General features: G+C 35.5%; 4 protein-coding genes across 10 annotated transcripts; all 4 read left to right on the plus strand.

Annotated features, from left to right (window-relative positions):
• The first annotated feature begins 370 nt into the window (after window positions 1-370).
• LOC106433232 (glutathione S-transferase T3-like) lies at window positions 371-9638 on the plus strand. 6 transcript variants are annotated; one of them, XR_007322360.1, is made up of 5 exons: window positions 371-459; window positions 579-1278; window positions 1398-1859; window positions 3455-5792; window positions 7596-7875. XR_007322360.1 is itself a non-coding variant. In XM_048754494.1 (3 exons), the coding sequence occupies exon 3, from the start codon at window positions 3845-3847 to the stop codon at window positions 5156-5158; it is 1314 nt and encodes a 437-aa protein (XP_048610451.1). In that variant the 5' UTR covers window positions 371-459; window positions 579-1859; window positions 3455-3844; the 3' UTR covers window positions 5159-7875. The 6 variants fall into 6 exon arrangements, 3 of the variants coding, with proteins under 3 accessions (XP_048610451.1, XP_048610452.1, XP_048610453.1); XR_007322359.1 differs by having other exon boundaries at window positions 579-1859; XR_007322361.1 differs by lacking the exon at window positions 1398-1859 and having other exon boundaries at window positions 579-1040.
• On the plus strand, window positions 5652-7249 carry LOC125585845 (glutathione S-transferase T3-like). The gene is made up of 2 exons (XM_048755545.1): window positions 5652-5792; window positions 6548-7249. The coding sequence occupies exons 1-2, from the start codon at window positions 5652-5654 to the stop codon at window positions 7247-7249; spliced, it is 843 nt and encodes a 280-aa protein (XP_048611502.1).
• Window positions 9639-9861: 223 nt separating the features above from the next.
• On the plus strand, window positions 9862-10864 carry LOC106433222 (osmotin-like protein). Its single transcript, XM_013874075.3, has one exon. The coding sequence runs from the start codon at window positions 9924-9926 to the stop codon at window positions 10677-10679; it is 756 nt and encodes a 251-aa protein (XP_013729529.1). The 5' UTR covers window positions 9862-9923; the 3' UTR covers window positions 10680-10864.
• Window positions 10865-20733: 9869 nt separating this feature from the next.
• On the plus strand, window positions 20734-22003 carry LOC106433235 (dihydroorotate dehydrogenase (quinone), mitochondrial-like). 2 transcript variants are annotated; one of them, XM_048754499.1, is made up of 4 exons: window positions 20734-21106; window positions 21385-21422; window positions 21505-21570; window positions 21734-22003. In XM_048754499.1, the coding sequence occupies exons 1-4, from the start codon at window positions 20918-20920 to the stop codon at window positions 21744-21746; spliced, it is 306 nt and encodes a 101-aa protein (XP_048610456.1). In that variant the 5' UTR covers window positions 20734-20917; the 3' UTR covers window positions 21747-22003. The 2 variants fall into 2 exon arrangements, with proteins under 2 accessions (XP_048610456.1, XP_048610454.1); XM_048754497.1 differs by having other exon boundaries at window positions 20744-21106; window positions 21505-21619.
• Window positions 22004-25607: the final 3604 nt, after the last annotated feature.

The following is a 25607-nucleotide window of genomic DNA, read 5'->3' on the forward strand; positions in this document are numbered from 1 at the left end:
TGGCACCTTCTCGTTGGACCGCGCTGTCTCTCTCCTTCCTCGCGAGAAAACCGAAGAGAAGAGTTTGTTTCTCGACTTCTCCGTCTTCGACTTCTCCGTCTTCTCTCTGGGCGAGCTCCGCGACGTCTCCGCCGGCGTCTCTGAATCGACTAGTGTCGTGTCTCTCTCGGCGTCCCTATCTCGAACACGGTCGTCTCTCTCTCAACCTCGACGTCTCTGTCTCGATTTCTCAATCTTCTCTCTCTCGGTGACTTTCATCCTCGACTTCTCCGTCTTCTCTCTCTGTCGAACCTCGTCGACTCTCTCTCGAACCTCGTCGTCTCTGTCTCAACCTCTCCATCTTCGCTCTATCGGTGACTTTCATTCTCGACTTCTCCGTCTTCTCTCTCTCTCTCTCTCTCGAATCTCGTCGACTCTCTCTCGAACCTCGTCTGGAATCTCGTCTCCATCTCCTTATCGGTAAGAAAGCATTCATTTTCTGATCTTTATGTTACTGCTGTCTCGATTTTGTTTCTGCGGTTTGGTTTATCTCCCATTCTCTGTTCGTGATTCATCTGTTTTTTCTTCTTCTTCCACAGGTTATGAAGTTCAGAAGACAGAAGCTTCAAAAGAAGGCACCACTGAGGGAAGGAGTCAGACCGGATTGAAGATGAAGAAGAAACAAGATAAGTCAGAACATCCTTGTCTTTTAAAATTGATGTCGTTGGTGATTGTTTGATAATATTGAGGACGGTGAAAACTGTTAGATTACTAGTACATTGTTTCTGGAAATCGAAATGCTTAAGTTTAATTTTTCCTATGTTTTATATAAGTTAGCGATGGTGGGAATGATTGTTTGTGGAATCGAATTGTGCTTTCTTTGTTGTTTTTGTTTTCTGTTTTTTTTTCGTTTATCTGATTATAGAGAGAAAGATTTTAATTATTCTTTGTTTGTTGTTTGTGTGTTAGGGTTGAGGATGTCCGTGGAAGAAAGGCAACGGGGAGGACTTAAAGCATGATCACATCAAAGCTTCTGTCTATCATTTCACAGCTGAGAAGAGGTAAATTGTATTTCCTGTCTAAGTAGATTTAGCTGTAAGTGGTTGGGAATTAAATGATCTTTTAGGCTTCGTGGTAAATTTAGGCTGCTTGGTAGATTTAGATGAACTCTTGTCATTAAAACTTGAACAACCTAAAATTAACTCTTGCCATTTAAAACATCTTCAATTTCAAACTTTAAACTTTCCATCAAAAATTCTCTCGAACCTCGTCTGGAATCTCGTCTCCATCTCCTTATCGGTAAGAAAGCATTCATTTTCTGATCTTTATGTTACTGCTGTCTCGATTTTGTTTCTGCGGTTTGGTTTATCTCCCATTCTCTGTTCGTGATTCATCTGTTTTTTCTTCTTCTTCCACAGGTTATGAAGTTCAGAAGACAGAAGCTTCAAAAGAAGGCACCACTGAGGGAAGGAGTCAGACCGGATTGAAGATGAAGAAGAAACAAGATAAGTCAGAACATCCTTGTCTTTTAAAATTGATGTCGTTGGTGATTGTTTGATAATATTGAGGACGGTGAAAACTGTTAGATTACTAGTACATTGTTTCTGGAAATCGAAATGCTTAAGTTTAATTTTTCCTATGTTTTATATAAGTTAGCGATGGTGGGAATGATTGTTTGTGGAATCGAATTGTGCTTTCTTTGTTGTTTTTGTTTTCTGTTTTTTTTTCGTTTATCTGATTATAGAGAGAAAGATTTTAATTATTCTTTGTTTGTTGTTTGTGTGTTAGGGTTGAGGATGTCCGTGGAAGAAAGGCAACGGGGAGGACTTAAAGCATGATCACATCAAAGCTTCTGTCTATCATTTCACAGCTGAGAAGAGGTAAATTGTATTTCCTGTCTAAGTAGATTTAGCTGTAAGTGGTTGGGAATTAAATGATCTTTTAGGCTTCGTGGTAAATTTAGGCTGCTTGGTAGATTTAGATGAACTCTTGTCATTAAAACTTGAACAACCTAAAATTAACTCTTGCCATTTAAAACATCTTCAATTTCAAACTTTAAACTTTCCATCAAAAATTGTCATTAAAACTTGACATTAAAGCTTCAACAACAAACCAACTTTAACTTATATAAACTATGATTCCAAATCTATTTCCTTCTCCAAAACTTTTATTTTCTCCAAAACAATTTCTTTCTATTCTGTTCTTTCTTTTATGCTTTCAAAAGCTCTGTTCCAAAACTCGTATGGATCCTTATATTCAACAATGTAGCTTTCAAAACCTCTTGAACAGTCAACAACCCAACAGTCAGTGGAATGAGTCTGTTGAGTCTGTCTCTGCGTCTGTCCCTCGTGAGCCTTATCAGTCTTTCCCTCGTGAGTCTTATCAGTCTGTCCCTCCTGAGTCTGTCTCTGCGTCTGATGCCTCTGTTCCCAATGGCAATGATGGTGGCAATGAAAACGCAAAGACTGTGACTCCTGAACGTAAAGAGAGGCGTAAGTGGTCACCAACAGAAGATGGTGTGCTGATAAGTTCTTGGTTGAACACTTCCAAGGATGCATTGGTGGGGAATGAGCAGAAGGCAAGTGCATTTTGGAAACGAATTGCGGCTTACTATGCTGCGAGTCCCAAGCTAGCTGGTGTGAAGCCGAGAGCGTACAACAACTGTAAATCTAGGTGGGGGAAGATCAATGAAGCCGTGTGTAAGTTTGTTGGGTGCTTTGAAGCTGCAACGAAACAAAGATCGAGTGGACAGAACGAGGATGATGTCTTGAAGATGGCTCACGAGATTTACTTTAATGATCACAAGCAGAAGTTCACAATGGAGCATGCATGGTTAGAACTTCGATACGATCAGAAATGGCTCGGAGCTTCTACTACTTAAGATAAAGTCAAGTCTAAAAGAAGGAAGGTGGATTCCCAGACGGCACAATCATCATCCTCTGTGCAAGATGGGCATGGAGAGGAAGCGATGACTCGGCCAGTTGGGGTTAAAGCAGCAAAGGGAAAAGGAAAAAAACCAGTGAGGAAGCAAGCTACTTTGGAAGAGGAAGAGAAGGAGAGGAAGGAATTAAAGAACATATGGGAGATTAAGCAAGCCAATTTTGCTAACAAGCAAACTCTTAACAAGCAAAAGTTGCTAGATAGCCTCATTACCAAGACTGAACCTTTAACTGAACTTGAAAGCGCCTTAAAAATCAAGCTTATTACAGAGTTTTTAGTTTGAGTCTTATGCTATTTGTGTGTTTATTCTGCTCTCGTGTTTATGCTTATCTCAATTTGCTGTTATGCTTATCTCAATTTATGTATGTTTATGCTTTTGTGTCTATGCGTGTTTGCTTTTGTGACATATTAATGAAATTGTGTGTTTGTGTTCTGTTGCTCTCGTGTTTATGCTTTTGTCTCTTTATGCTTTTGTGTCTTTATGCGTGTATGCTTTTGTGTCTTTATGCGTTCTGTTGCTCTCGTGTTTGTGCAGGTGACATTGACAGAAGAAGAAGACACAAGCATGTGGAGCATGTGGAGCATCTCTTTTCTAACGTGATGTCAGCGCATGTGGAGCATGTCCTTTCTAACGTGATGTCTAGCTGGAGAATCAGAGCATGTGGAGCATGTCACATAAACAAGAGAATCATAGTCTTTTGTTCCCTTTATAAGTTGCACCTCTCCTCTCCTTTCCATTGAATGTACTAGAACAAAGACCGAAGCTATTTTTCTTAATTCCTTTGCTTATCTTTTCGAGTTTACAAAACAAAGATCGAGTGTACAAAACAAATATCGAGTGTACATTTGTAAACATTCCTTTTCTTTCTCCTCTACCAAAAAAAAAAAAAATCATTTCCTATATTTTTTCTTAATTTTCTTCTAAATGGCTTTTTCTTCTAATAATAATTATGAAAATATGGGCGACGAGCGATTGGATGAAATTTTCGATCAAAAGTTTGAAAAAATTATCAAACGTTATGAAGATCGTCTACAAACATCAACGCCAAAAAACCAACGAGCATACATTGAAAGAAACCGAGAACAAGGACACATGCAGTTATGGAACGATTATTTTAGTGAAGATGCAACATATCCTTCGCACATGTTTCGACGCCGTTTTCGAATGAACAAGCCTTTGTTCATGCGTATTGTTGATCGACTCTCGGCTGAAATCCCATACTTTCAACAAAGAAGAGATGCTACTGGAAGACTCGGTCTCTCTCCATTACAAAAAGCAACGGCAGCAATTCGCATGATGGCATATGGTTGCACAGCTGATGCCATCGACGAGTACCTCCGACTTGCTGAATCTACCGCGCTTTTATGCTTAGAACATTTTGTTGAAGGAAACATTAATTTATTTGGAGATGAGTATCTACGAAGACCCACTCCAGAAGATCTTCAACGACTGCTTGATATTGGAGAGATATGCGGATTTCCCGGCATGATAGGAAGCATCGATTGTATGCATTGGGAGTGGAAGAATTGTCCGACCGCATGGAAAGGTCAATACACACGTGGATCAGGAAAACCAACAATTGTTCTAGAAGCTGTAGCTTCACAAGATCTCTGGATATGTCATGCGTTTTTCGGACCTCCAGGTACATTAAATGATATCAATGTTCTTGATCGATCACCGGTTTTTGATGATATATTACAAGGCCGAGCTCCAAAAGTTAAGTACGTTGTCAACGGACACAACTACCGGTTGCCTTACTATCTCACAGATGGTATTTATCCAAATTGGGCTACATTTATCCAATCTATTCGAGATCCGCAAGGTCAGAAAGAATCTTTATTTGCTACACAACAAGAACATGTTCGTAAAGATGTCGAGCGTGCTTTTGGAGTTTTGCAAGCTCGATTTGCCATTGTCAAAAATCCAGCTTTTTTGTGGGATAAAATAAAAATTGGAAAGATAATGAGAGCTTGTATCATTCTACATAATATGATCGTAGAAGACGAACGAGATGGGTACACTCAGTTTGATGTATCAATTTTCCAACAACCGGAATCAAACCGAAGTGCACAAGTCGATTTCAGCTATTCAGATCAGATGCCTACAAATCTCGGGAATGTTATGGGCATGATGACCATTCGGAATGAAGTCCGTGATAACCAAATTCATCAAAGATTGAAGGCTGATTTGGTTGAGAATATATGGCAAAAATTTGGAACACATCAAGATTTCAACTAATCGGTTTTTTTCACGTTTACCATTTGTATGAGTATTTTAATATGTTTTTTTGTCATTTTTATTATAAGTTTTATGTATGTTTTAATTCTAAATCATTTTAATAAAAAATAAAAAATTTAAGAACCTCAATGGGATCCTACCAATGGAGAAGAAAAAATTACATAGGTTAACAAGAGTACTTAACCTTTCAAATCACAAAATTAAATATTAATTTAATGTTAAGTATCCCTTAGAGCATCATTAACGCCATCTCTTAGCGGTGTGTCTTAGGGTAATTAATGATAAAAAAAAGGAAAAACGCATTAAACCGAAAGCACGTCTCCTAATTTGGAGCTGGAAGGGATGGTTCCAAAGTGTGACGTGGCACAACGCTATTGGCTAGAGGAAAGCTGGAGGAGAATTATTTTCTTTCTTTCTCTCCGTTCTCTTTTCGTTTCGTCTCCTCTGGCGATAAAAACGGTGATTTCTCCCTGTGGCTTTGGTCGACGTCTCAATGGGTGTCTCTGGTCGACGATGGAAAACGGCGAGCTCTCAATCGGTGGCTATCCTCGGTGAAGGAAACGGTGATTTCTCTCCCGTGGTGGCTATCTCAGACGAGGGAGAGTCGGCGATTGTTTCTCAAGGGAATCGAAAGGTAAAGCGTGTCTTTGATTCTCTCCTCTATGCATGCCTTTGATTGATTCAACTATGCATGTCTTTGATTGAGCCGGTTCTTGTTCGTGAACTGTTAAAAATTGAAAAACCAAATTTTTTTTTGGTTTCTGTCTTTGTGTGAGCATGATTGTGGATCGTATCAAGGTACAACAAAGGCCTATGACTGTTCAGACAGGTAAAACTTTTATCTTTACTCTGATCTTGTTGATTAAAGCGTTGTCTGTATTCGTTGGTTGTTTGCGGTTGATTATGTTGTTATTGATTCTTGTTTGTATTCGTTGGTGGTATTGAATCGTCGGTAATATGGATGGTGTAGTGTGATGATCGCGTTATGTTAAGCTAATACTTTGTCAACAATGGTTTGATAGATATGGATTGTTTGAATAAAACCTTTCTCTTTCCTATGTTTGAATAAAAACTCTGTTTGCGTTAGGTAATGGTTCTGTTAAGATAATAAATAGAAGTTATGGTTTGATAGATATGGATGGTTTGATGATAATAAATTGTGTTAGGTTATGGTTGTGTTTAATGTTTTAGATATATGTCCACTCAGATAGAAAGCAAATGTTGGTTTGTGATCAATGCATTGCTACCTTCTTCGGTGTATAAAAAAAATGTTTCCTTCTCATCTGTCCTCTATCCGTGTTCTTCTCTTCTCACTTCTTCATCATTGTGCTTTTCTTTTCTCTCTTATTTGAGCATCCTGTCGAGATGGATTCTAATCCATTTATGCAGAGTTCAAACTTTGTTGAGCTACTTAGCCAACAAAGTATTTCATTTGCTAACTATGAAGATAGTACACTATCTTCATCTCGAGTTCCTCCTCTACGCACCGATGATGTCGGGAACGATGTTGGCGAACGTCGGGAACGAAGAAAATGGACACCGACTGATGATGTTGTATTGATCAGCTCGTGGCTTAACACGAGTAAGGATCCAGTGGTTGGTAACGAGCAAAAATCAGGCGCCTTCTGGAAGAGAGTCGCAGCTTACTTTGAGGCAAGTCCGAAGCTTGCTGGCTGCGAGCAGAGAGAGCCCAGCCACTGTAAGCAAAGGTGGCACAAGATTAACGACTTGGTGAGCAAGTTCTGTGGGTGTTATGAAGCCGCAACGAGAGAGAAGGCTAGCGGATGCAATGAGAATGATGTCCTGAAGCGAGCCCATGAAATTTTCTACAATAACCACAAGAAGAAATTCACCCTTGAGCATGCCTGGAAGGAGTTAAGGAACGATCAGAAGTGGTGTGACCTTGCCACTGCCAAAACTGATGGAAGCTCTAAGAAGAGGAAGTGTGATGATGGTGCAGATTCATCAAGCTCGCAAGCTACTGGATCCAAGCGCCCAGCGGGTGTGAAGGCTGCAAAGGCCGGTGGTAAGAAGACTATGGCAGAGGAGACTGTGCATGCTGAGTTTCAGAGAATGTGTGACATTAAATAGCAAGACTTGGTAGTGAAAGAGAAAGGCTTGGTAGTGAAAGAGAAGGTCTCGAAGATGAGTCTACTTGACTCTCTTATTGCCAAAAAAGAACCTCTAGGCGACTATGAAGAAGCCCTCAAGAAGAAGCTCATCAGTGACTTGATATATAACTAGAAGTCTAGCATTTTTACTCTGTTGCTTAATGTGTTAGTCTATGTTCTTGTCTTTGGTAACTCTCTGTTTCTTGTTTCTTGTCTCGGTTGGTCTTGTAACTCTATGTCTTTAAACGCTTAATGTTAGAGTTTGCTTTGTGTTTCCTGTCTTTGAATAATGTTCTCACGATTTCTATTTTACACTTACCTTTCAGGAACGATCAGAAGGAGCAAACAGAGTTGTCGTCTTGTGTCACGGAGTGAAAGAGTTGTGGAGCAAACATAGTTGTCGTCTTGTGTCACGGGGTCTCGTTCATGCATGAGTCTTGTTTATTTTTTTCACGCTGCTTCTGTAATCATGTTGTAGTATTGTTGTACAGCAGGTGTCACGGGAAGAAGTTTGTGTCACTGGATTTTTTTTAATGGTTTGACGTTTGTGTTTGTGTTTCTATATAAAGTCTCCTTCCGTGTTTGTGTTTCTATATAAAGTCTCCTTATGTGTTTGTGTTTACTCATTCTCTCTTACTGAGAACGATCATTTCTCTATCGCAATCTCTCTTTTTTTTAAACACCAATTTGAGCGTTTGATCACAAACTCAATCTCTCCTTTCTTTTCCTTTTTTAAACACCAATTTGAGCGTTTGATCACAAACTCAATCTCTCCTTTCTTTTCCTTTTTTTAAACACCAATTTGAGCGTTTGATCACAAACTCAATCCCTCATCCTCATAAAAACAAAGATCATTTGTTTTTTTTTAACTTCCCAAAAATGGCATCCTCTTCTCATAATACCTTTGATGGATCAAATAATGATAATTTTGATCAATATTTCGATCAACAATTTGATCAATATTTCGATCAAATTGTTGATCAAACGTTTGACAATTTATCAATTCATAATGGTGTTCAAGAAGAAAAGAGGAAAAAAAGAAAAAAACGAGTTTATATCGAGCGAAATCGTGAAGAAGGCGACGTGCGTTTATGGAATGATTATTTCAGTGAAACTCCAACCTACCCTCACAATCTATTCCGACGACGATTTAGAATGAACAAGTCACTGTTCACGCGTATTGTTGATCGACTCTCCAATGAAGTTCAATTCTTTCGAGAAAATAGAGATGCTCTTGGAAGACAGAGTCTTTCTCCACTTCAAAAGTGTACGGCAGCCATTCGTGTCTTAGCCTATGGCAATGCGGCTGATGCGGTCGACGAATACCTCCGACTCGGTGAAACAACTACACGGTCATGTTTGGAAAATTTTGTGGAAGGAATAATAAATTTATTCGGCGATGAGTACCTCAGAAGACCAACACTGGCTGATCTTCAACGTCTACTTGATATTGGAGAGTATCAGGGATTTCCCGGGATGATAGGAAGCATCGACTGTATGCACTGGGAGTGGAAGAATTGTCCCACCGCTTGGAAAGGTCAATATTCACGTGGTTCGGGAAAACCCACAATCGTTTTAGAGGCGGTTGCTTCGTATGATCTATGGATATGGCATGCGTTTTTTGGACCTCCAGGTACCTTAAATGATATCAATGTTCTTGATCGCTCACCTGTTTTTGATGACATAATTAATGGTCAAGCTCCGCAAGTCACCTACACTGTAAATGGAAGAGAGTGTCATATGGCCTACTATCTCACCGATGGTATTTATCCGAGATGGGCAACTTTTATCCAATCCATTCCAATACCACAAGGTCCGAAAGCAGTTTTATTTGCACAACATCAAGAAGCTGCCCGAAAAGATGTCGAGCGGGCTTTTGGAGTCTTGCAAGCTCGCTTTGCCATTATTAAAAATCCCGCACTTTTTTGGGATAAAGTCAAAATTGGAAAGATTATGCGAGCATGTATCATCCTCCATAATATGATAGTGGAAGACGAACGAGATGGATACACTCAATTTGATGTTTCAGAGTTCCAACAAGCTGAGGACAACGGAAGTTCACATGTGGATCTCGCGTAATCTACAGATATCCCTACAAATATCGCCAATATGATGGGTGTTCGAACTAGAATTCGTGATAAACAAATGCATCAACAACTCAAACATGATTTGGTTGAACATATATGGCGAAAATATGGAAACAACAACTGAGCTCAAATATTTCTTTCAATTATCCTACTTTATTTTTAATCTATGTTTTAATGTTTTTATTTTTAAATATATTTTAAAATGTAATATTTTACTATGTTTTATGTACTAAATAATTTTTAAATAAAATAAAACAATGTTTAATAATTCTTTTTTTAAAGAATCCGTTAAGAGACTACTATTGCAACCCAAAAAAGAGAGTGTCTCTTAACAATGTCTCTTAACTAACAATTAATATTAAAAAAGTCATTAAGAGACCTTAAGTGGGTATATGAGTTAATGTTGCTCTTAGGGTTCTAATGAACGGAGTTGGTCTAACTACCACAAAAAACCAAAGACTATTTTCGTCACTCTATGACCATACACTCTCTCTATATATACACATAACATAAGCTCACATCTTTCGCCCAGCTGGTTCCTTGATTAAAGCAAAAATAAAAATCACAATGGTTAAAACCTCTCTTCCTCTCACCGGTTTCTTCTTCCTACTCCTCATCTCCTCCTCCTTCGCCGCTGACACCGGCCGGCTCTTTCTCACCGTCGTCAACCACTGTCCCTTCACCGTCTGGCCAGCCATTCAGCCCAACGCCGGTCACCCCGTCCTCGAGAAAGGTGGCTTCGCTCTCCCAACCAACACCCACCGCTCTTTCTCTCCACCAACCACCCACTGGTCCGGTCGCATCTGGGGTCGAACCGGCTGCTCCCACTACAACGGAAAATTCTCTTGCGTCACTGGAGACTGCGGAAACCGTCTCGAGTGCAACGGTCTCGGTGGCGCAACGCCGGCGTCTCTCGCTCAGTTCGACCTCCAGCACGGTGGACACAGAGACTTATCCTCCTACGGTGTCTCTCTCGTCGACGGTTTCAACGTTCCGATGACAGTTACTCCTCACGAAGGCCGTGGAGTTTGTCCCGTTGTTGGTTGTCGTGAAGACCTCTTGAGAACGTGTCCGGCTCATCTTCAGCTCCGGTCGGGACACGGTGGACATGTGGTGGCCTGTAAGAGTGGGTGTGAGGCGTTCCGTACGGATGAGTTGTGCTGTAGGAATCATTACAATAGTCCTCAGACATGTCGAGCTTCGAGCCATTCGCTGTTCTTTAAGCACGCGTGTCCTTCGACTATGACGTTTGCTCATGATAGTCCTTCGCTTATGCATGACTGTTCTTCTCCTAGAGAGCTCAAAGTCATCTTCTGCCACTAATGTGTCTTTCTTGTTCGGTTTATTCTGTATGGTTGTACTAGTGATATCGCACTAGTCTCTTATCTTTCTGGTTTGATTGGTTTAGTTTGTGATTTCCCGCGTCAGTTATGTCGTTGTTCAAAAACTATGTAGTCCAACTATGCGATTATGTATTATTATCTTTTAAATTGATTCTGCTTAGTTCTCTTCTTCATATTGCTAGAAAGGCATAGTTCCAGTTACAAAAATAAAAAGTTAAAGGACGTTAATTGTTTCATTCGAAGCATGCAGGTTAACACAGTGTCTTGTTCTTTCACCTTTTATTTGTGTTTGTCGGTAAAGTTTTTTCCTTTCACGAGTTTTCACGTATTTATTAACATTTATTTAATAATAAAATGTTAAACTATTCATCAACTATCTCGATTGCAAGTAAGATATTTTTTTAGCAGAAAAGAAAAAAACTTAGCAATAGATTTCAAAATCTGGAATGGCCACTTGGCCAGTAGCTATTTTGTACTGAGCGAGAAAAATTCCAATAAAGAAAACATTATTGTTGTACATCATAATAGCTCATGACACTACTTTAGTCATGAAGCAGGCTCGATGCCAAAAAGCTGCATTGGCACGTGAAAGATCCTTTCTCATGTCTTTCTTCTCCATTTTGAAAAATATGGGTATGAGGAAAGTGAATGGTGAATGATGGTCTAGAAACGTAAAAGTGAATGTGTAAAGAAGAATGACGCTACTAGATTGAAGTTATGGCATTTTGAGATAATTCCAAACTTAACCTCAAATGATGGTTTAGAAACGTAAAAGTGAATGTGCAAAGAAGAATGACGCTACTAGATTGAAGTTCAAACTTCAAATGCCTAACTTTGAAAACTATTTTACCTCACTCGAACTAAACGCAAAGACAAGAACTTTTGTTCACATTACATAAACATTTTATTGTACTCCATGTCCTAACCCGAACTTTTTTTTTTTTTTTTGTCAGCGATGTCCTAACTCGAATTAAACTCAAAGACAAACACTTTTGTTCACACTACATAAACATTTATTGAGTTCGATGTCCTGTTTTTTAAAAGGTATTTGAACATTTTTAGGTCATTTTCAGTGGTGCATCAAAACGAAGAAAAACATCAAAAAATGAGAGAAATCTATCTCCAATAGTATTTCATTTTAAAGAAAAACATGAATATATGAATACTGCTACAACATTTTGAGAGAATACTATTCACAAACTCATTTTGGTGTTAAACGTTTTTGTACAATGATCTTTTAATTTTGACAATTTTTATTCTTGACAAAAAAGACAATTTTTAGTTTATACATAAACAAAACATTGACATTAAACATAACTTTTAAAAATTTATATTCAATATGTATATACTGGTTAAACTTCTGAAAATATAATTACCAATAATTAGTTATTATGGTATAATTAAATATAAATTATTATTTAATAATTATAATATAAGTTAAAATAAGATAATATAGCAAACAATACCATTGAAATACATAACTAGTACAAATTTAAAGTACAAACAAACTTAGCACAACATTTAATAACTATTAACATAAAACAAATTTAATATAATATTGATTAAAATAATTTAATAATCAGGTAGGTCATTTCCAGTTCACAAGATCATTAAAATATTAATCGAATGAAGTAGATGCACGAAGAGTTCTTTGATCTTGTTGTTGTGTAACAATTTTCTGTAAAATCCGTGTTTGTTCAGCGTGAACATATTTACGAATATTTTAAATCTCGAATAGAAGCCAAATCTAGAAATAATTATATTTTTTTACGCAACAAGAAACATGCAGAAATGATGTAGAATATGTTTTTAAAGTTTTTCAAACACGTTTTGCTATTGTGAAAAGATATGTTTGTTTTTGAAAAAAAAATGTGATTCATGACATAATGTTTACTTGTGTAAATTTACACAACATGATAATTGAAGATGAACATGATCTTAGTGCCCCGGTTGTAGTTGGAAGAGAAGTTTCAACTCTGGATGTTAAAATAACTGAAGACGAAACTACTTGATTCCAAAAGTTTTTGAGTCGATTTAGATGAATCAAGGATAAAAAGCTCATTTATCTCTTTGAAATGAGTTGATTAATCATTTATGGGGAAAAATATTATTGTTAAAGTAATACCACTGCTTAAATAAAATCCTACTATTGCTTTCTATGTTGTTATAATTTTATTAATGTAATAAATATTTTATTTCTAAAAGTTTTTTTTTTTGCTAAAATATTTTTTTTCTAAAAGTTAAGAGTTTGGTTAATTTATAGAATTTAAAAAATTGAGTATAATCTAAAATCTTATCAAATAAAAAGTGTTATTAGCGATAAATGAAAATTTGAGAAATGAATATATTTAAATTGAGGGAGAAAATGAGAGGAACCATTGGAACAATTCTCAAATTCATTCTGAGAGAAAAAATAATTTACACCATCGGAGATGGTCTTACATGTACATTATATCCCTGAAATATACATGTTTTTACCTCTTTGATAAAATATTTTAGTCATTTTGAATTTTGTGTGATATAAATACATAAAACAAAAAAAAAATATTGTTATTCTAAGAAATTTTTCAATTTTATTTTCCAAGATTATTTATCACTAATATATAATTAATTAATTAACAAATTACCCCAATACTAAACATTGACAAAATAGTAACTGTGGATTTCAGAGCAGGTTGAGCAATGAGCACACCCGGTCGGATGGTTTTGAATGCGCACACACAGTAGTTTAGATAGTACATGACCGACGGATTAAATATTATGGTACAATTTAAATGCAGATTATACGAGAAAAATATATTACAAAATAATTACGGTTCGTCTAAAATAAAAGATTTAAAACAATATGTAATGATAACATATATAATGAAAAAATATAACCAATATTTTAATGGTGATATATATGATAAACAGTGTAACATTTATGTTGTATATTTATATTTTACAAATTAAAAAGAAAAACAGTAATACTAATATTATTGAAACAATTATTTTATTTAACCTATAAAAATATTTTTATATCTCTGAAAATTTGCAAAAGATATATACTTGTTTCCTCCTTCAAAATATCATACCACTAAATTTTAAAGCTGCAGAAGTTGTAAACAATATTTTTTAATCATCTTTTATTACATTCAATGACATGTTTAAAAATATATTTGAAAATTAATTTTCTCCTTTTATGAAAATTAACAAATTTCATACAACTATTTCCAATATAGTATTCTTTGAAAATTACAAATAGTTTTTACAAATAATTAAAATTGAACAACTTATAAGTAACATAATAATTATTTTTTCTTAAATATTATTTAATAATTTCAAATTAAAATATCAAAATTAATTGCAATGCAGGCATCCATATCTTGTAGTAAAGAAATGTGTACAAAGCTATTTACTTAATAATTTATGGTTAACTAAAATATCTTTTCATTTTAAAGAACTTTTGTTGAATATGCCTATGTTTTGAATACGGTATGTAATTCAACGTGCTCTTACTGGAGATTGTATAGTTCACATATTTAAAATTTTGTATAATAGTTAACCAAAAAATGAGTTTTCTTTTATTTTTTTTTACAAAAATGAATCTAGAAAAATGAATTTTATCTTGAATAGGTATGTTTCCTTGTAAACAGTGCTAAAAAGGTTCAAGTTCCTTTTTAAAGGTTCTAGTTTCATATTTCAGTTTCCTTTCTAAGTTTACTCTTTTGAACTCAATATAGCTGTACATATATTCTTTTTAAAGTGATCAATAAATTTAACATTTCATCAGAAAAAAAAACAGTGCTAAAAAGAAAGAAAGATGAATGGAGACAATTATCTGGTCCTGCAGAGTAGAATATGCAGACAGTCTGAACATTCACTAAGTATCCACTAATCACGTGTATTTAATTTTAGGTTCAAGTATCATACTGGGCTTGGTTCATGAGCACACTATGGTCAAAGAATAGAATTGATAAGGCCTTTGACATCAGTTGATAAAGCCCAAAAGATAAAAAGAATCGATCGTGTCATTTTAAGATAATGTTGTAACAACATTTGGTCATGCCAATTTTCAAACAGATAAACAACACTAGGTTTTTTTTTTTTTTTTGAAACACAAACAACACTAGGTTAAAACCCGTGTTTTACGTGGAATAAGATTTTTTTTTTTGGTGATAAACCCTATCGGATGATCCGATCGGCCGGGAGGAACGCACTTAGTGCTATATAGTGGACTAGCCCGAAAGCGTACCACACTGCCTGATCCGAGTTTGAAATACCTTCCGACTAATGTCAGTGGGTGGACCAATCATCTGTTATGGCCCACCATATAAACATTTGGGCCGAAACCCAAGCCAAGACTGGTCAAATAGTGATAATTTAGTTCCCAGGGGAATCGAATCCAAGATTGATGTGGTACACACCAAGTCCCAAAAAATTACCATTAGGCTACAACCACTTTGTTTAGGTGGAATAAGATTGATTTTAAATTATGAATGTTACACAATAACACATAAAATTTAATTTGTTACACAATATCACATTATAATTTGAAATATTGTCATTTTAAAGCATATGATGTAATAAAAAAAGTATGAATTATTACAGTGGACTACCATATTTCTTTACCCAATTTTAAAGCCGAACATAGTAGACTTAAACTTCTTGACTATTAACTAATGTAACAAGTCTATCTGAATTGAAACATAGTCAGCCTAATTTTACTGGTGAAGCAGGCCAACTGAGAAAGCTTACCCTGCTGAATTATCAACTAGGACACCGGAATGGAAGGGATCATAATATTGAAGTTTCCGCCGCGAATGAACTGATGTAACACCAAACGCATCAATCTTCACTCCTCTATCTGAGGTGGTGTCATACCAATCACAATAGAATACTACACAACGCAATCCAACCATTCCAGGAAATTGGATTTCCAATATTTCTTTTATGTTGCCGTAGTAGACATCGTCACCAGAAGAAGATGAAACACCAGCATCATATGTTGTCTTAGAATGACCTTTCCTTGTGAATGCATATCCTCGCGTACAAAATTTAGGATATGATTTGACCACATAGTTTGGTCCCTGCACAAATTCGCGTATCCAATCATCGAACACAAGACCTCTGGCCAAACCATCATTCACCTATAAAAAAAACATATATGATTGCAAAATTAATTAGTTTATATATATTAAATTTAAACTAATCATTTGCATAGGGTAATAGGATATATGACTCACATAACTACGAAGCCACGCAGCAAATCCGTTATCTCTAAGTTGTCGAAGCTCATCTTCTGTTGCATGCCTGTGAGTCATACGCAACTCCGCCATATATACACTATATACAAAAATATTATCAATATGAAATAAATTTATTGAATATTAATCTAACAATAAATGAATAAATATTTTTACCTCTCATATTGTAGAACATCTTCACAGTTGGTGAGCAAATATGTTTGCAAATGAGCGTTCTCAGTGTCCGTAAGTCTCCGCTTCGTGAATTTTCCACTAAGTCGTCCTATTTCCTTGAACATGCTTGGGACAGTAACATGATATGTTGCTCTCTCCCCTCTATCATCATGCCGAGCATGTCTTCGGTGTTTTGTTTGCACTTCTGGTGGAAAATAATTTTCAGCAAAGATTGCAGTTTCTTCATTGATCACCTGTGCCACTATAGATCCTTCCACCCTGCTTTGATTTTTGACCATCTTCTTCAGATGATGCATATAACGCTCAAAAATATACATCCATCTGTACTGCACAGGACCACCAAGTTCCAATTCTCTTGCGAGATGAATAGCAAGATGTTCCATTACATCAAAGAATGATGGAGGAAATATCTTCTCAAGGTTGCACATGCTGACTGGTGCGTTTGTCTTCAAATTATTAATACCCTCTTCAGTCAATACTCTGCTGCATAAGTCACGGAAAAAAACACTAATCCCTGCAATTGCTTCATGAACATTACGTGGCAATAATGCTGAAAAGGCAAACGGAAGGAGGCGCTGCATAATTACATGACAATCATGACTCTTCAAGCCAGTAAACTTTCCTTCGCTTCTATCAACGCAGTTCCCCAAATTTGATGCATATCCGTCAGGAAATTTCACTTTCTCTGTAATCCAATCAAAGAACTCTTCTTTTCTAGCACCATCTAGCCGATAAATGGGAAAAGGGGCCGTACCGTTCTCATCAACGTGAAGTTCAGAACGATCACAAATATCGACTAAATCCAACCTTGACTTCAAATTATCCTTCGTTTTACCTTGGATGTTAAGGACTGTGTTCATCAGATTATCGAAGAAGTTCTTCTCAATATGCATGACATCTAAATTATGCCGCAATAGATGACTCTCCCAATATGGTAGATCCCAGAAAATACTCTTTTTGTGCCAGTTATGTAGCTCTCCAACCGCATTGACTCGAATGTTTTCATGTCCACCTACATCTGGCGTCCTTTCTGCATCAAAATACCTAAACTGCTTCAACAAATCTTTCCCACTAACTTCCTCAGGTGGACCATCAAACACCTGCTTGTTCTTCGTAAACGAAGTCTTACTCCTGCGGTATGGATGATCAGGTGGTAGAAATCGTCTGTGACAGTCAAACCAACACGTTTTCCTGCCGTTCTTTAGTTGGAAAGCATCTGTGTCATCTTGACAATATGGACATGATAGCTTCCCATGTGTTGTCCATCCAGATAACATACCATATACTGGAAAGTCACTTATTGTCCACATAAGTACTGCCCGCATCTGAAAGTTTTCTTTGCGCGAAACATCGTATGTCTCAAAACCATGCGCCCATAGTTGTTGCAACTCATATATTAGTGGTTGAAGAAACACATCTAGTGATCTTTTAGGATGATCTGGCCCGGGGACTAGAATTGAGAGAAACAAAAACTCTCGTCGCATGCACAAGCTCGGCCGTAAGTTGTACGGTGTCACAATAACTGGCCATAGAGAATACTGCCTTCCATGCTTTCCAAATGGGCTGAAACCATCAGTAGATAATCCAAGATAAACATTTCTTCTCTCTTCCGCAAATTCTGGATATGTTGACTGGAAATGTTTCCAAGCCTTTGCATCTGAAGGATGTCTAATCTCACCATTTGTGGAATGCTCTGCATGCCATCTCATTGCTTTTGCTGTGCGCTCACACTGATACAACCTCTTCAATCTTTCCGTCAAAGGCAAATACCACATTCTTTTGAATGGGATCGGAACTCTTCCCCTCGTCTCCTGATAACGAGGTTTCCCACAAAATTTGCATACATTCCGTGTCTCATCCGCTCTCCAGTAGATCATGCAGTTGTCAATACATACATCTATCACTTCATACGGTAGTTGAAGACCTGCAACAAGTTTCTGAACCTCGTAGTATGAACCCGGTGCAAGGTTATCCTCAGGTAGAATACCTTTGACAAAATCAGTAATCGCATCCATACATTCTTCAGCCAAATTATAGTCTGTCTTAATACCCATTAATCTAGTTGCAGATGATAAGACTGAATGACCATCTCTACAATTTTGATACAAAGGTTGTTTTCCTGCATCCAACATGTCAAAAAATCTCCTAGACTCGGGGTTTGGTTCTTCCCCTCTATAATGATCATGTACCATCTGCTCAGTACCTACACCATAATCTATATCCGTTCTAGATTCTTCTAACCTAATATCAGGCTGAGGTTCACTAACAGGCTGAGGTTCGCTAGTACTACCATATTCATAACCAGTTTCCCCATGAAGGTACCAAACTTTATAATTACGTGAAAACCCTTTCATATACAAATGAGTCCAAACATCAAATTCTTTTATAACCTTATTATTATTGCAAGAAGAGCAGGGACATCTTAACATACCACTTTTTTCATCCGGTTGCTGTTGAACAAGCCTCATGAATTCTCCAATCCCTTGAACGTATTCTTCCGTAAGCAAATTGGTGTTCGGATCCAAATGAGGTTTATCCATCCACGAACGATAATAAACTTCTGAAGACATGATTTTCACGGAATTGTTATGACTAAAGAGAATGAAGAGAGAATGAAGTGTGAATGAGTTGAATGAGGAGGGGTTGTATTTATAGGAAATTGCTTACGGACCTCCGACGACTTTCCGACGAAATTCCGACGGATGTAAAGAAGTCCGTCGGAATTCCGTCGGAATTGTCCAATCCCAAACGGCTATACAACGGTCATATGTATTTGTCGGCAACGGTCACATGGTTCGTCGGAATTCCGTCGGAAAATACCGATGGAATTCCGATGACTTTGCTGTTACTCGGAATGTCGTCGGAATTCCGTCGGAATATACCGACGAACTTCCGACGACTACAACGGTTACATTTTTTATCGGAATGTCGTCGAAAAGTCGTCGGAAAATTCCGACGAACCGTATGTCGTCGGAATTCCGTCGGAAATGGCCGACGGAATTCCGACGACTTCATTTTTTTGGATTTGGTCGGAAATTTGTCAGTATTCCGTCGCAAATGTCCGACGACCTTGGTGTCCGTCGGAAGCTCCGTCGGAATTCGGAGTGTTTTCTTGTGGTGCTTAGTTCAACTTGCTTTTACAAAAGACTGGACAACATAATCACCCCAAAATACAAACGGTCTCATCCCATCTTCCTAGAGTGCATTCAATTTTTGTTCTTAGGGGAAGTTGAACCCATCTGCAAGACAGGCGATTTGAAGAATCAATATATGTTAATTTTTAAGAATTGTAATGTGACTAATCATGTTAGTATAACAAAATAATAATTGTAATAATAACAATCTCAATATATAATAATCAGAATAACAATCTGAAGGAAAAATAGGTCCCTTAACAATTAAACAAGCATCTTCATTAGAGGCGTTATTTGTATTAGAAACAAAATGTAAAGAAAAAAAAAAATCTCAGTTACATATATAAGACCACATCCAAATAACATATGTGCCTAGAAAGTAGAAACTAGTAATTCATAAAATACATAATAAGATGTTTATTTTGAAGATCCGTTTTAAATGTTTTGTATATAATCTTTGGTTATCTATATTCCATTTAATTTTTGAAGTGCTGACCAAGCCAGATGTTTCAACAAACTTATTTGAGGCCTTTGTCTCTCTTTTTTCTGTTGTTGGACTTATAGTGGATTTTCAGCACCAACTGCTCTAAATATTAAGGTTACGAGTAGTTAATCATTATAGAGTAATCAATCAAGTGGAATACTACATTTTTCATATTTACTTTAGTTACTATTGAAATTCAAACTCATTTTTACTTTAGACTTGATTAGAGTAATTTCATTTACTTCACCTTCCTTTTCTCTCTCATTTTCCACCACTTATTTTCATATCTTTTTCAACACTTTTTTTACTTCATTTTACTATTTAAGTTACCAATCACAGTCTAAATTTAACAAGAATAAAAAGGGAGTTAGTTTGATGTGAGTTGTTTGCATCTCCTGAAACCTAATTTTGTAAACCTTTGATGCCACTATTAGAAATTTTAGCGTTTTAATGTGGGTCGTTGGCAACTTAATTAGTGACCTTCATATTGAGTGGAGTTGTCACCGTAACGACCATCGTCATACGCATTGTGAATTTGTGAGCATAATGGGCATCATGAACTTTGATTACGCCATCACATTTAGGACATGAAATATATACCATTTATAAAGTTCGTCTTTCTTTTAATTGTGTGTGTGCGTGTAATTTTTAACTTTAATCTACATGTGATATTTGATCCAAGAAAAATAATCTATAGATGATATATAGATAATATGTACTCGTAAATATAAGTCTCTTATAGGAGAGAGCAAGGATATGAATACATATGATAATTATGCTGTCACATATTAACCGGGCATGATCAGGTGTGTAAGAACAATGGTGTGTAAGAAATTAATATCAACTAGAAATTGATTCGCACATCCACCCATACGTGTATTCGTTTTTATATTTGAAAAAATTAGAAAAAAAGACACCTAGAACTTTGGTTTGTTCCAATAAGATTTTTAGAAGATTATTTAGGAGAATAAGATTTACATTCTTGTAAATACCATAATACTCTTTAATTAACCAATAAATCTGAATTATAAATAATAGTCTTTGCAATTGATTTAGTTATTAAAAAAAAGTTAAAAAACAGAAAAAAAAAGAAAACCGAGAGAGGTACAACTTGAGTAGTTTTACCCTAATTATTTTTCATTTTACTCGTCTTCTCCGCCAAAGCTTCTCAATTCCATCAATGCCGATCTATATTTTTGGAGAATCTTTTGTTCTTCATCGATATTTATCCACTTTTTCGAGTCTAATATCGTTTTCTTCATCCTCCTCTTCGTTCCCACATACGAATCAACGAAATCGAAGTGTTCTTCCTCTACTAATATCGTCGGACGGTTCACTTTCATCGAAACCTAACGTTTTTTTACACTTGGTATGCGTTTCTTCATACAGATTCTCCTAACCCTAGATATTTTTAAAACCAATTTGTCATCTCTTCTAAACTAAATTAGTTGTATGGGTTGTGTAACTAATCATCTTATACACTACGATTAAGTCAATGCATGTTACTGTTTTTGATTTGTATTTGTCAATTTAGTAGTTTTTTCAAAGGGGGGAAATTGGGGTAAACAATGCAAGATACTGATCGATTATACCAAGGAACTAAAACATGTCTGATTCGGGTTATTGGCTATTTCCATGATCTCTTAGGGAAAGATTCCACTGATAGGCTGCGGTGGTGTTAGAAGGTAAACATCTAAACTTGTTTTTAGATTGTGAGGAAAACAAACACACACAAAATATGATGCAGATGAGTTTTTGTGTTTTCAGTGGTGAGGATGCTTACAAGAAGACAAGAGCCGGAGCTACTATTTTCCAGCTGTACATTGGGTTTGCGTATGGTGGACCTGCTCTCATCCCACAAAAAACTTATCTCATTCACAAAGTTATAAAGTTTTTATTTTTGTCAACGTCTCTTTGTTGTAATCGACTCTGCATATGGAATTCAGATAATGTCTTCATTGATACTAATATTCAATGAAATTTTTTGGTGCAATAGGAAGAGCTGGTGAGCTTATTAGAAAGGGATGGCTTCAAGTTGATTCAAGAAGCTATTGGTGCAGATCATAGATGATGAAACAATAACAGTAACAAAAAAATACAGAGGAGAGTCTCTTTTCTTACAGCAAAAACACATTGATTTGTTGTTTCTTTCTGCCTAAACAATAACATCATGACTCCTGTCTGTTGTTTAAATGGGAAATAACAAAGCAACATTTGTTTTTCTCATTGTAACTAGTTTATCATTTGTTCTCTTCATATTACAACATAACTTCTTCTACCACAAAAAAAAAAACACAGCTAATTAACTTGAGAATTAAGATCAAAAGAGTCGTAACAAGACTCATCAGACACCATATGTGCAATCTCAAAACATCAAAATAGTAAAAGCCACTACAAAATAACCAAGAGCGTTTATATGACGTTAAGCCACTACAAAACTCATCAGAGACCATGATCTTGATCTACTCCAATAGAGTAGTAATTTCTAATGTTATCTTTATCTACCGAAAAAACTCTGGTCACTGCAACTTGACATCCATACACCAGATTTAACATAGATTAGAACCATGTTGTATTGATAGAGAGAAGAGATGATGGTTATGTCGATGAAGAAGATAGAGATATTGAAGCCCAAAGAAAAGCCCAACCTTATGATCCATTAGAATCTTTAGACTAGGGTTATAGACTCATATATATATATATATATATATATATATATATATATATATATATATATATATATATATATATCGTTAACAGTTCTGAAGTTGTAACTTTGGCTGCATATTGAGCAGCCTCTCTTTACCATTTATGAATATCAATCAAACATTATCTTCATCTTGGTGGCAGCTTAAGAGCTACTTCTTTCCTTTTTAGTTTCTTGCATAATAAAGCTCTCTTGAGCTACTTCAAGTTTATATTAAGGTCTTTTATAGACACAAATCTATCTAGTTCTCAAATGTTATCATGGTGGTATCAGAGCACCAGGGATTGCATCCTTGGATCTTTGGGTTTTATTCTCACCATCTTCCAACATACACGATCATCCTCTCACTAAAGCTTCAAACTTACAAAAAAAAGAGAAAAAAGGAAAAAACTCAGCCTGTGACCAAGGATAAGCCTTTCACCACATCTACATCAAGCTGCTGTCGTGTCTCTGCCTGAGATCTCGTTAAGAAGATTTCTGGGAAAACTGTCAACAGAGTAAAGCTGAGCTGTGTTTCATCAAGTTGTCACAGCCATGTCTTATCAATGATTCATAGGTATGGAAGCTTGACAGTGAATGAGTAGGATATGGTTGGTTTTGTTAATGATGGGTTGTGGTTGCAAATTTCTGATATTTTATGGCACACAAGGTGCTCGCTGAATTGCCAAAGAGAATGTTAGATTGCTTAGAAGCAGAGTCTTTGGTGAAATGCCAGGAAGCCATACAAGCTGATAGTCGATAGTGAATAGGAAGCAGAGAGAGTCTATAGGATTTTTAGTAGTTGTGGAGACATCCTCCTTTGTCATGAGAAGTATTTGTTAAGAAAGGTCACAATGTACCTCTGAGTGAGATTGACTAAGCTCTCCAAGTTCAAGAGAAAACTCTGAGTGAAGCCATGCAATACTCTCCAAGTATGGACCAAAGAATCTCATACTGATTTCTATCTCTGAAATGAAGTGAAGAATCTACTTACACCTTCATGGCATCCTTCTTACTACTCATGCTCCTATCAAGTCCATGCATATGTGCTTCAAACTTAGCTCCGTTGAGATCCACCTACGCTAAGTTTGCGGAGGAGTATTGAAGCCCAAAGAAAAGCCCAACCTTATGATCCATTAAAAGCTTTTAGACTAGGGTTATAGACTCATATATATATGTCGTTAATAGTTCGAAGTTGTAACTTTGGCTGCATATTGAGCAGCCTCTCTTTCCCATTTATGAGTATCAATCAAACATTATCTTCATCTTTGTGACAGCTTAAAAGCTTCTTCTTTCCTTTTTAGTTTCTTGCATAATAAAGCTTTCTTGAGCTATTTCAAATTTATATTTCAGTAAGGTTTTTTATAGACACAAATCTATCTAGTTCTCAAATGTTATCAAGAGAGACAAAGAACGAGAAGAGATAGATCATGAGAGTAGAAAATCGTGGGAGAGGAGATAATATGAGAGATTTAGGGTAGATTTAGTGTAGATTTAGAAAATATATTAATCGAAATATGGAAGTTTTTATATTTTCGTTATTTGGCTATAATATGTACCCTATGTAGAACAGAGCATTGAAGAGAGGATGGAAAGATTATTCTTCTGTACACGTATGATAAGGTAAAAATCAGAACATGTTAATGACATATAAAAAAGAAAAGGTATTTCATACAGTCATGGTTATAAGTTGTAATAAAGCTACAAATAGACTAAAGACATTGCTAGAATATTAACTGACGAAATCTAACTAAGATATAATATAAAAGAAAGTTTTGTTTGTATTCAATACCCAAGATAGATCTATGTATAATATTTAGTATATGACTTCTAGACTAAATAGATGGCCAGAATGAGTATTTTATCCGTAGTTAGGACATAAAATAAAATATGATTCCACTATTTTAAAATATATATATATATATATATATATATCATACAAATGTTTCCAATGATTTTCATATTTTTTATATTTAAAAAACTTAGTTTACTATTTTTTCCATTACATAAGGGTAAAACATGTCTAAAATGACTAAAAGTATCAAAAATCCTATTATGACAAATAAAGTTGAAAGTGTCTTTTTTTTTTCTTCCAATTCTCCCTTTCTATTATTAAATAAATATTTATACTATACAAATAGTAGTCTATATTTAAAGTTTCAGTATGAAATAATTATTTAATATGGCATTTTTAAACAATTTTTTTTATATATTTTATATTGAGTATTTTTATTTTGGTTTTCAAACTATTAGAATATTAATCACGCGTCGGCACAGGTGTTTTTTTATTTTTTATATGGATCAAAATTTTAATGAATAATAAAATTGTTATATATATTATTTAAATTTGGTGTTGTATATTTTATATTTTTCAACTTTCATCATATTTGATTTGCATTGGACTATTATTTGTATAAAAATATACATAAAATTCTGTATTTTCGTATGTGTGGGTTTGCTTATGTAAATTAAATATTTCTTTGTTTTAATAATGTTATGTTTCAAAAGTATTCGAATGTGGAGATAAATATATTGGAGTTATGTATATCACTATATTATTAGAATAAAACGTAACAGTAACAAATAACCTTTAAAAAAAAAGATTTTCATTAATACTTCCGTAATAATAGGCATCTAATTTCTGATTTTCATAAATTAATATCACCATTTTTTTTGAAGGAGAGTAAAAGAAATTTAGGAAATGATTTAATAAAATAGGAAAGAACATTGATTGCTTCAAGTTAGGGTTATTTAATACTTGAAAGGCATTGCAATGTAAATAACGCGTAAGTTTTAGAGGTATTCCTTATTTGTATTTATGTTTTAATAGATTATAAGTCAATTATGTTTAAACAAAAAAAAAGAGAGATATTCATTAAAAAAAGTTTTAACTAAAATATTCATTAATAAGAATTTAAGAGAGAGATTTACGGCTTCATTGGTGTAACTGCAGCGGTTGCGGTTGTTGTTGCGGGAGTTTGCGGATGCGGATGGTTGCGATTTTAAACGGTTTTAAGAGATTTGTATGACTGGTACTGCGGTATAAATTAATGCGTTTGCGGGATACTTATGACTGGTAAACCACCAAATACAACAACGGTTAAATAATAAATTAGCAAGATTTACATTTTATATAGTTATAAAATATTAAACATCATAATATTATAATAAATATAAAAATTAG

The sequence above is a fragment of the Brassica napus genome, chromosome C4, assembly GCF_020379485.1.
Source record: "Brassica napus cultivar Da-Ae chromosome C4, Da-Ae, whole genome shotgun sequence".
NCBI lineage: Eukaryota > Viridiplantae > Streptophyta > Magnoliopsida > Brassicales > Brassicaceae > Brassica > Brassica napus.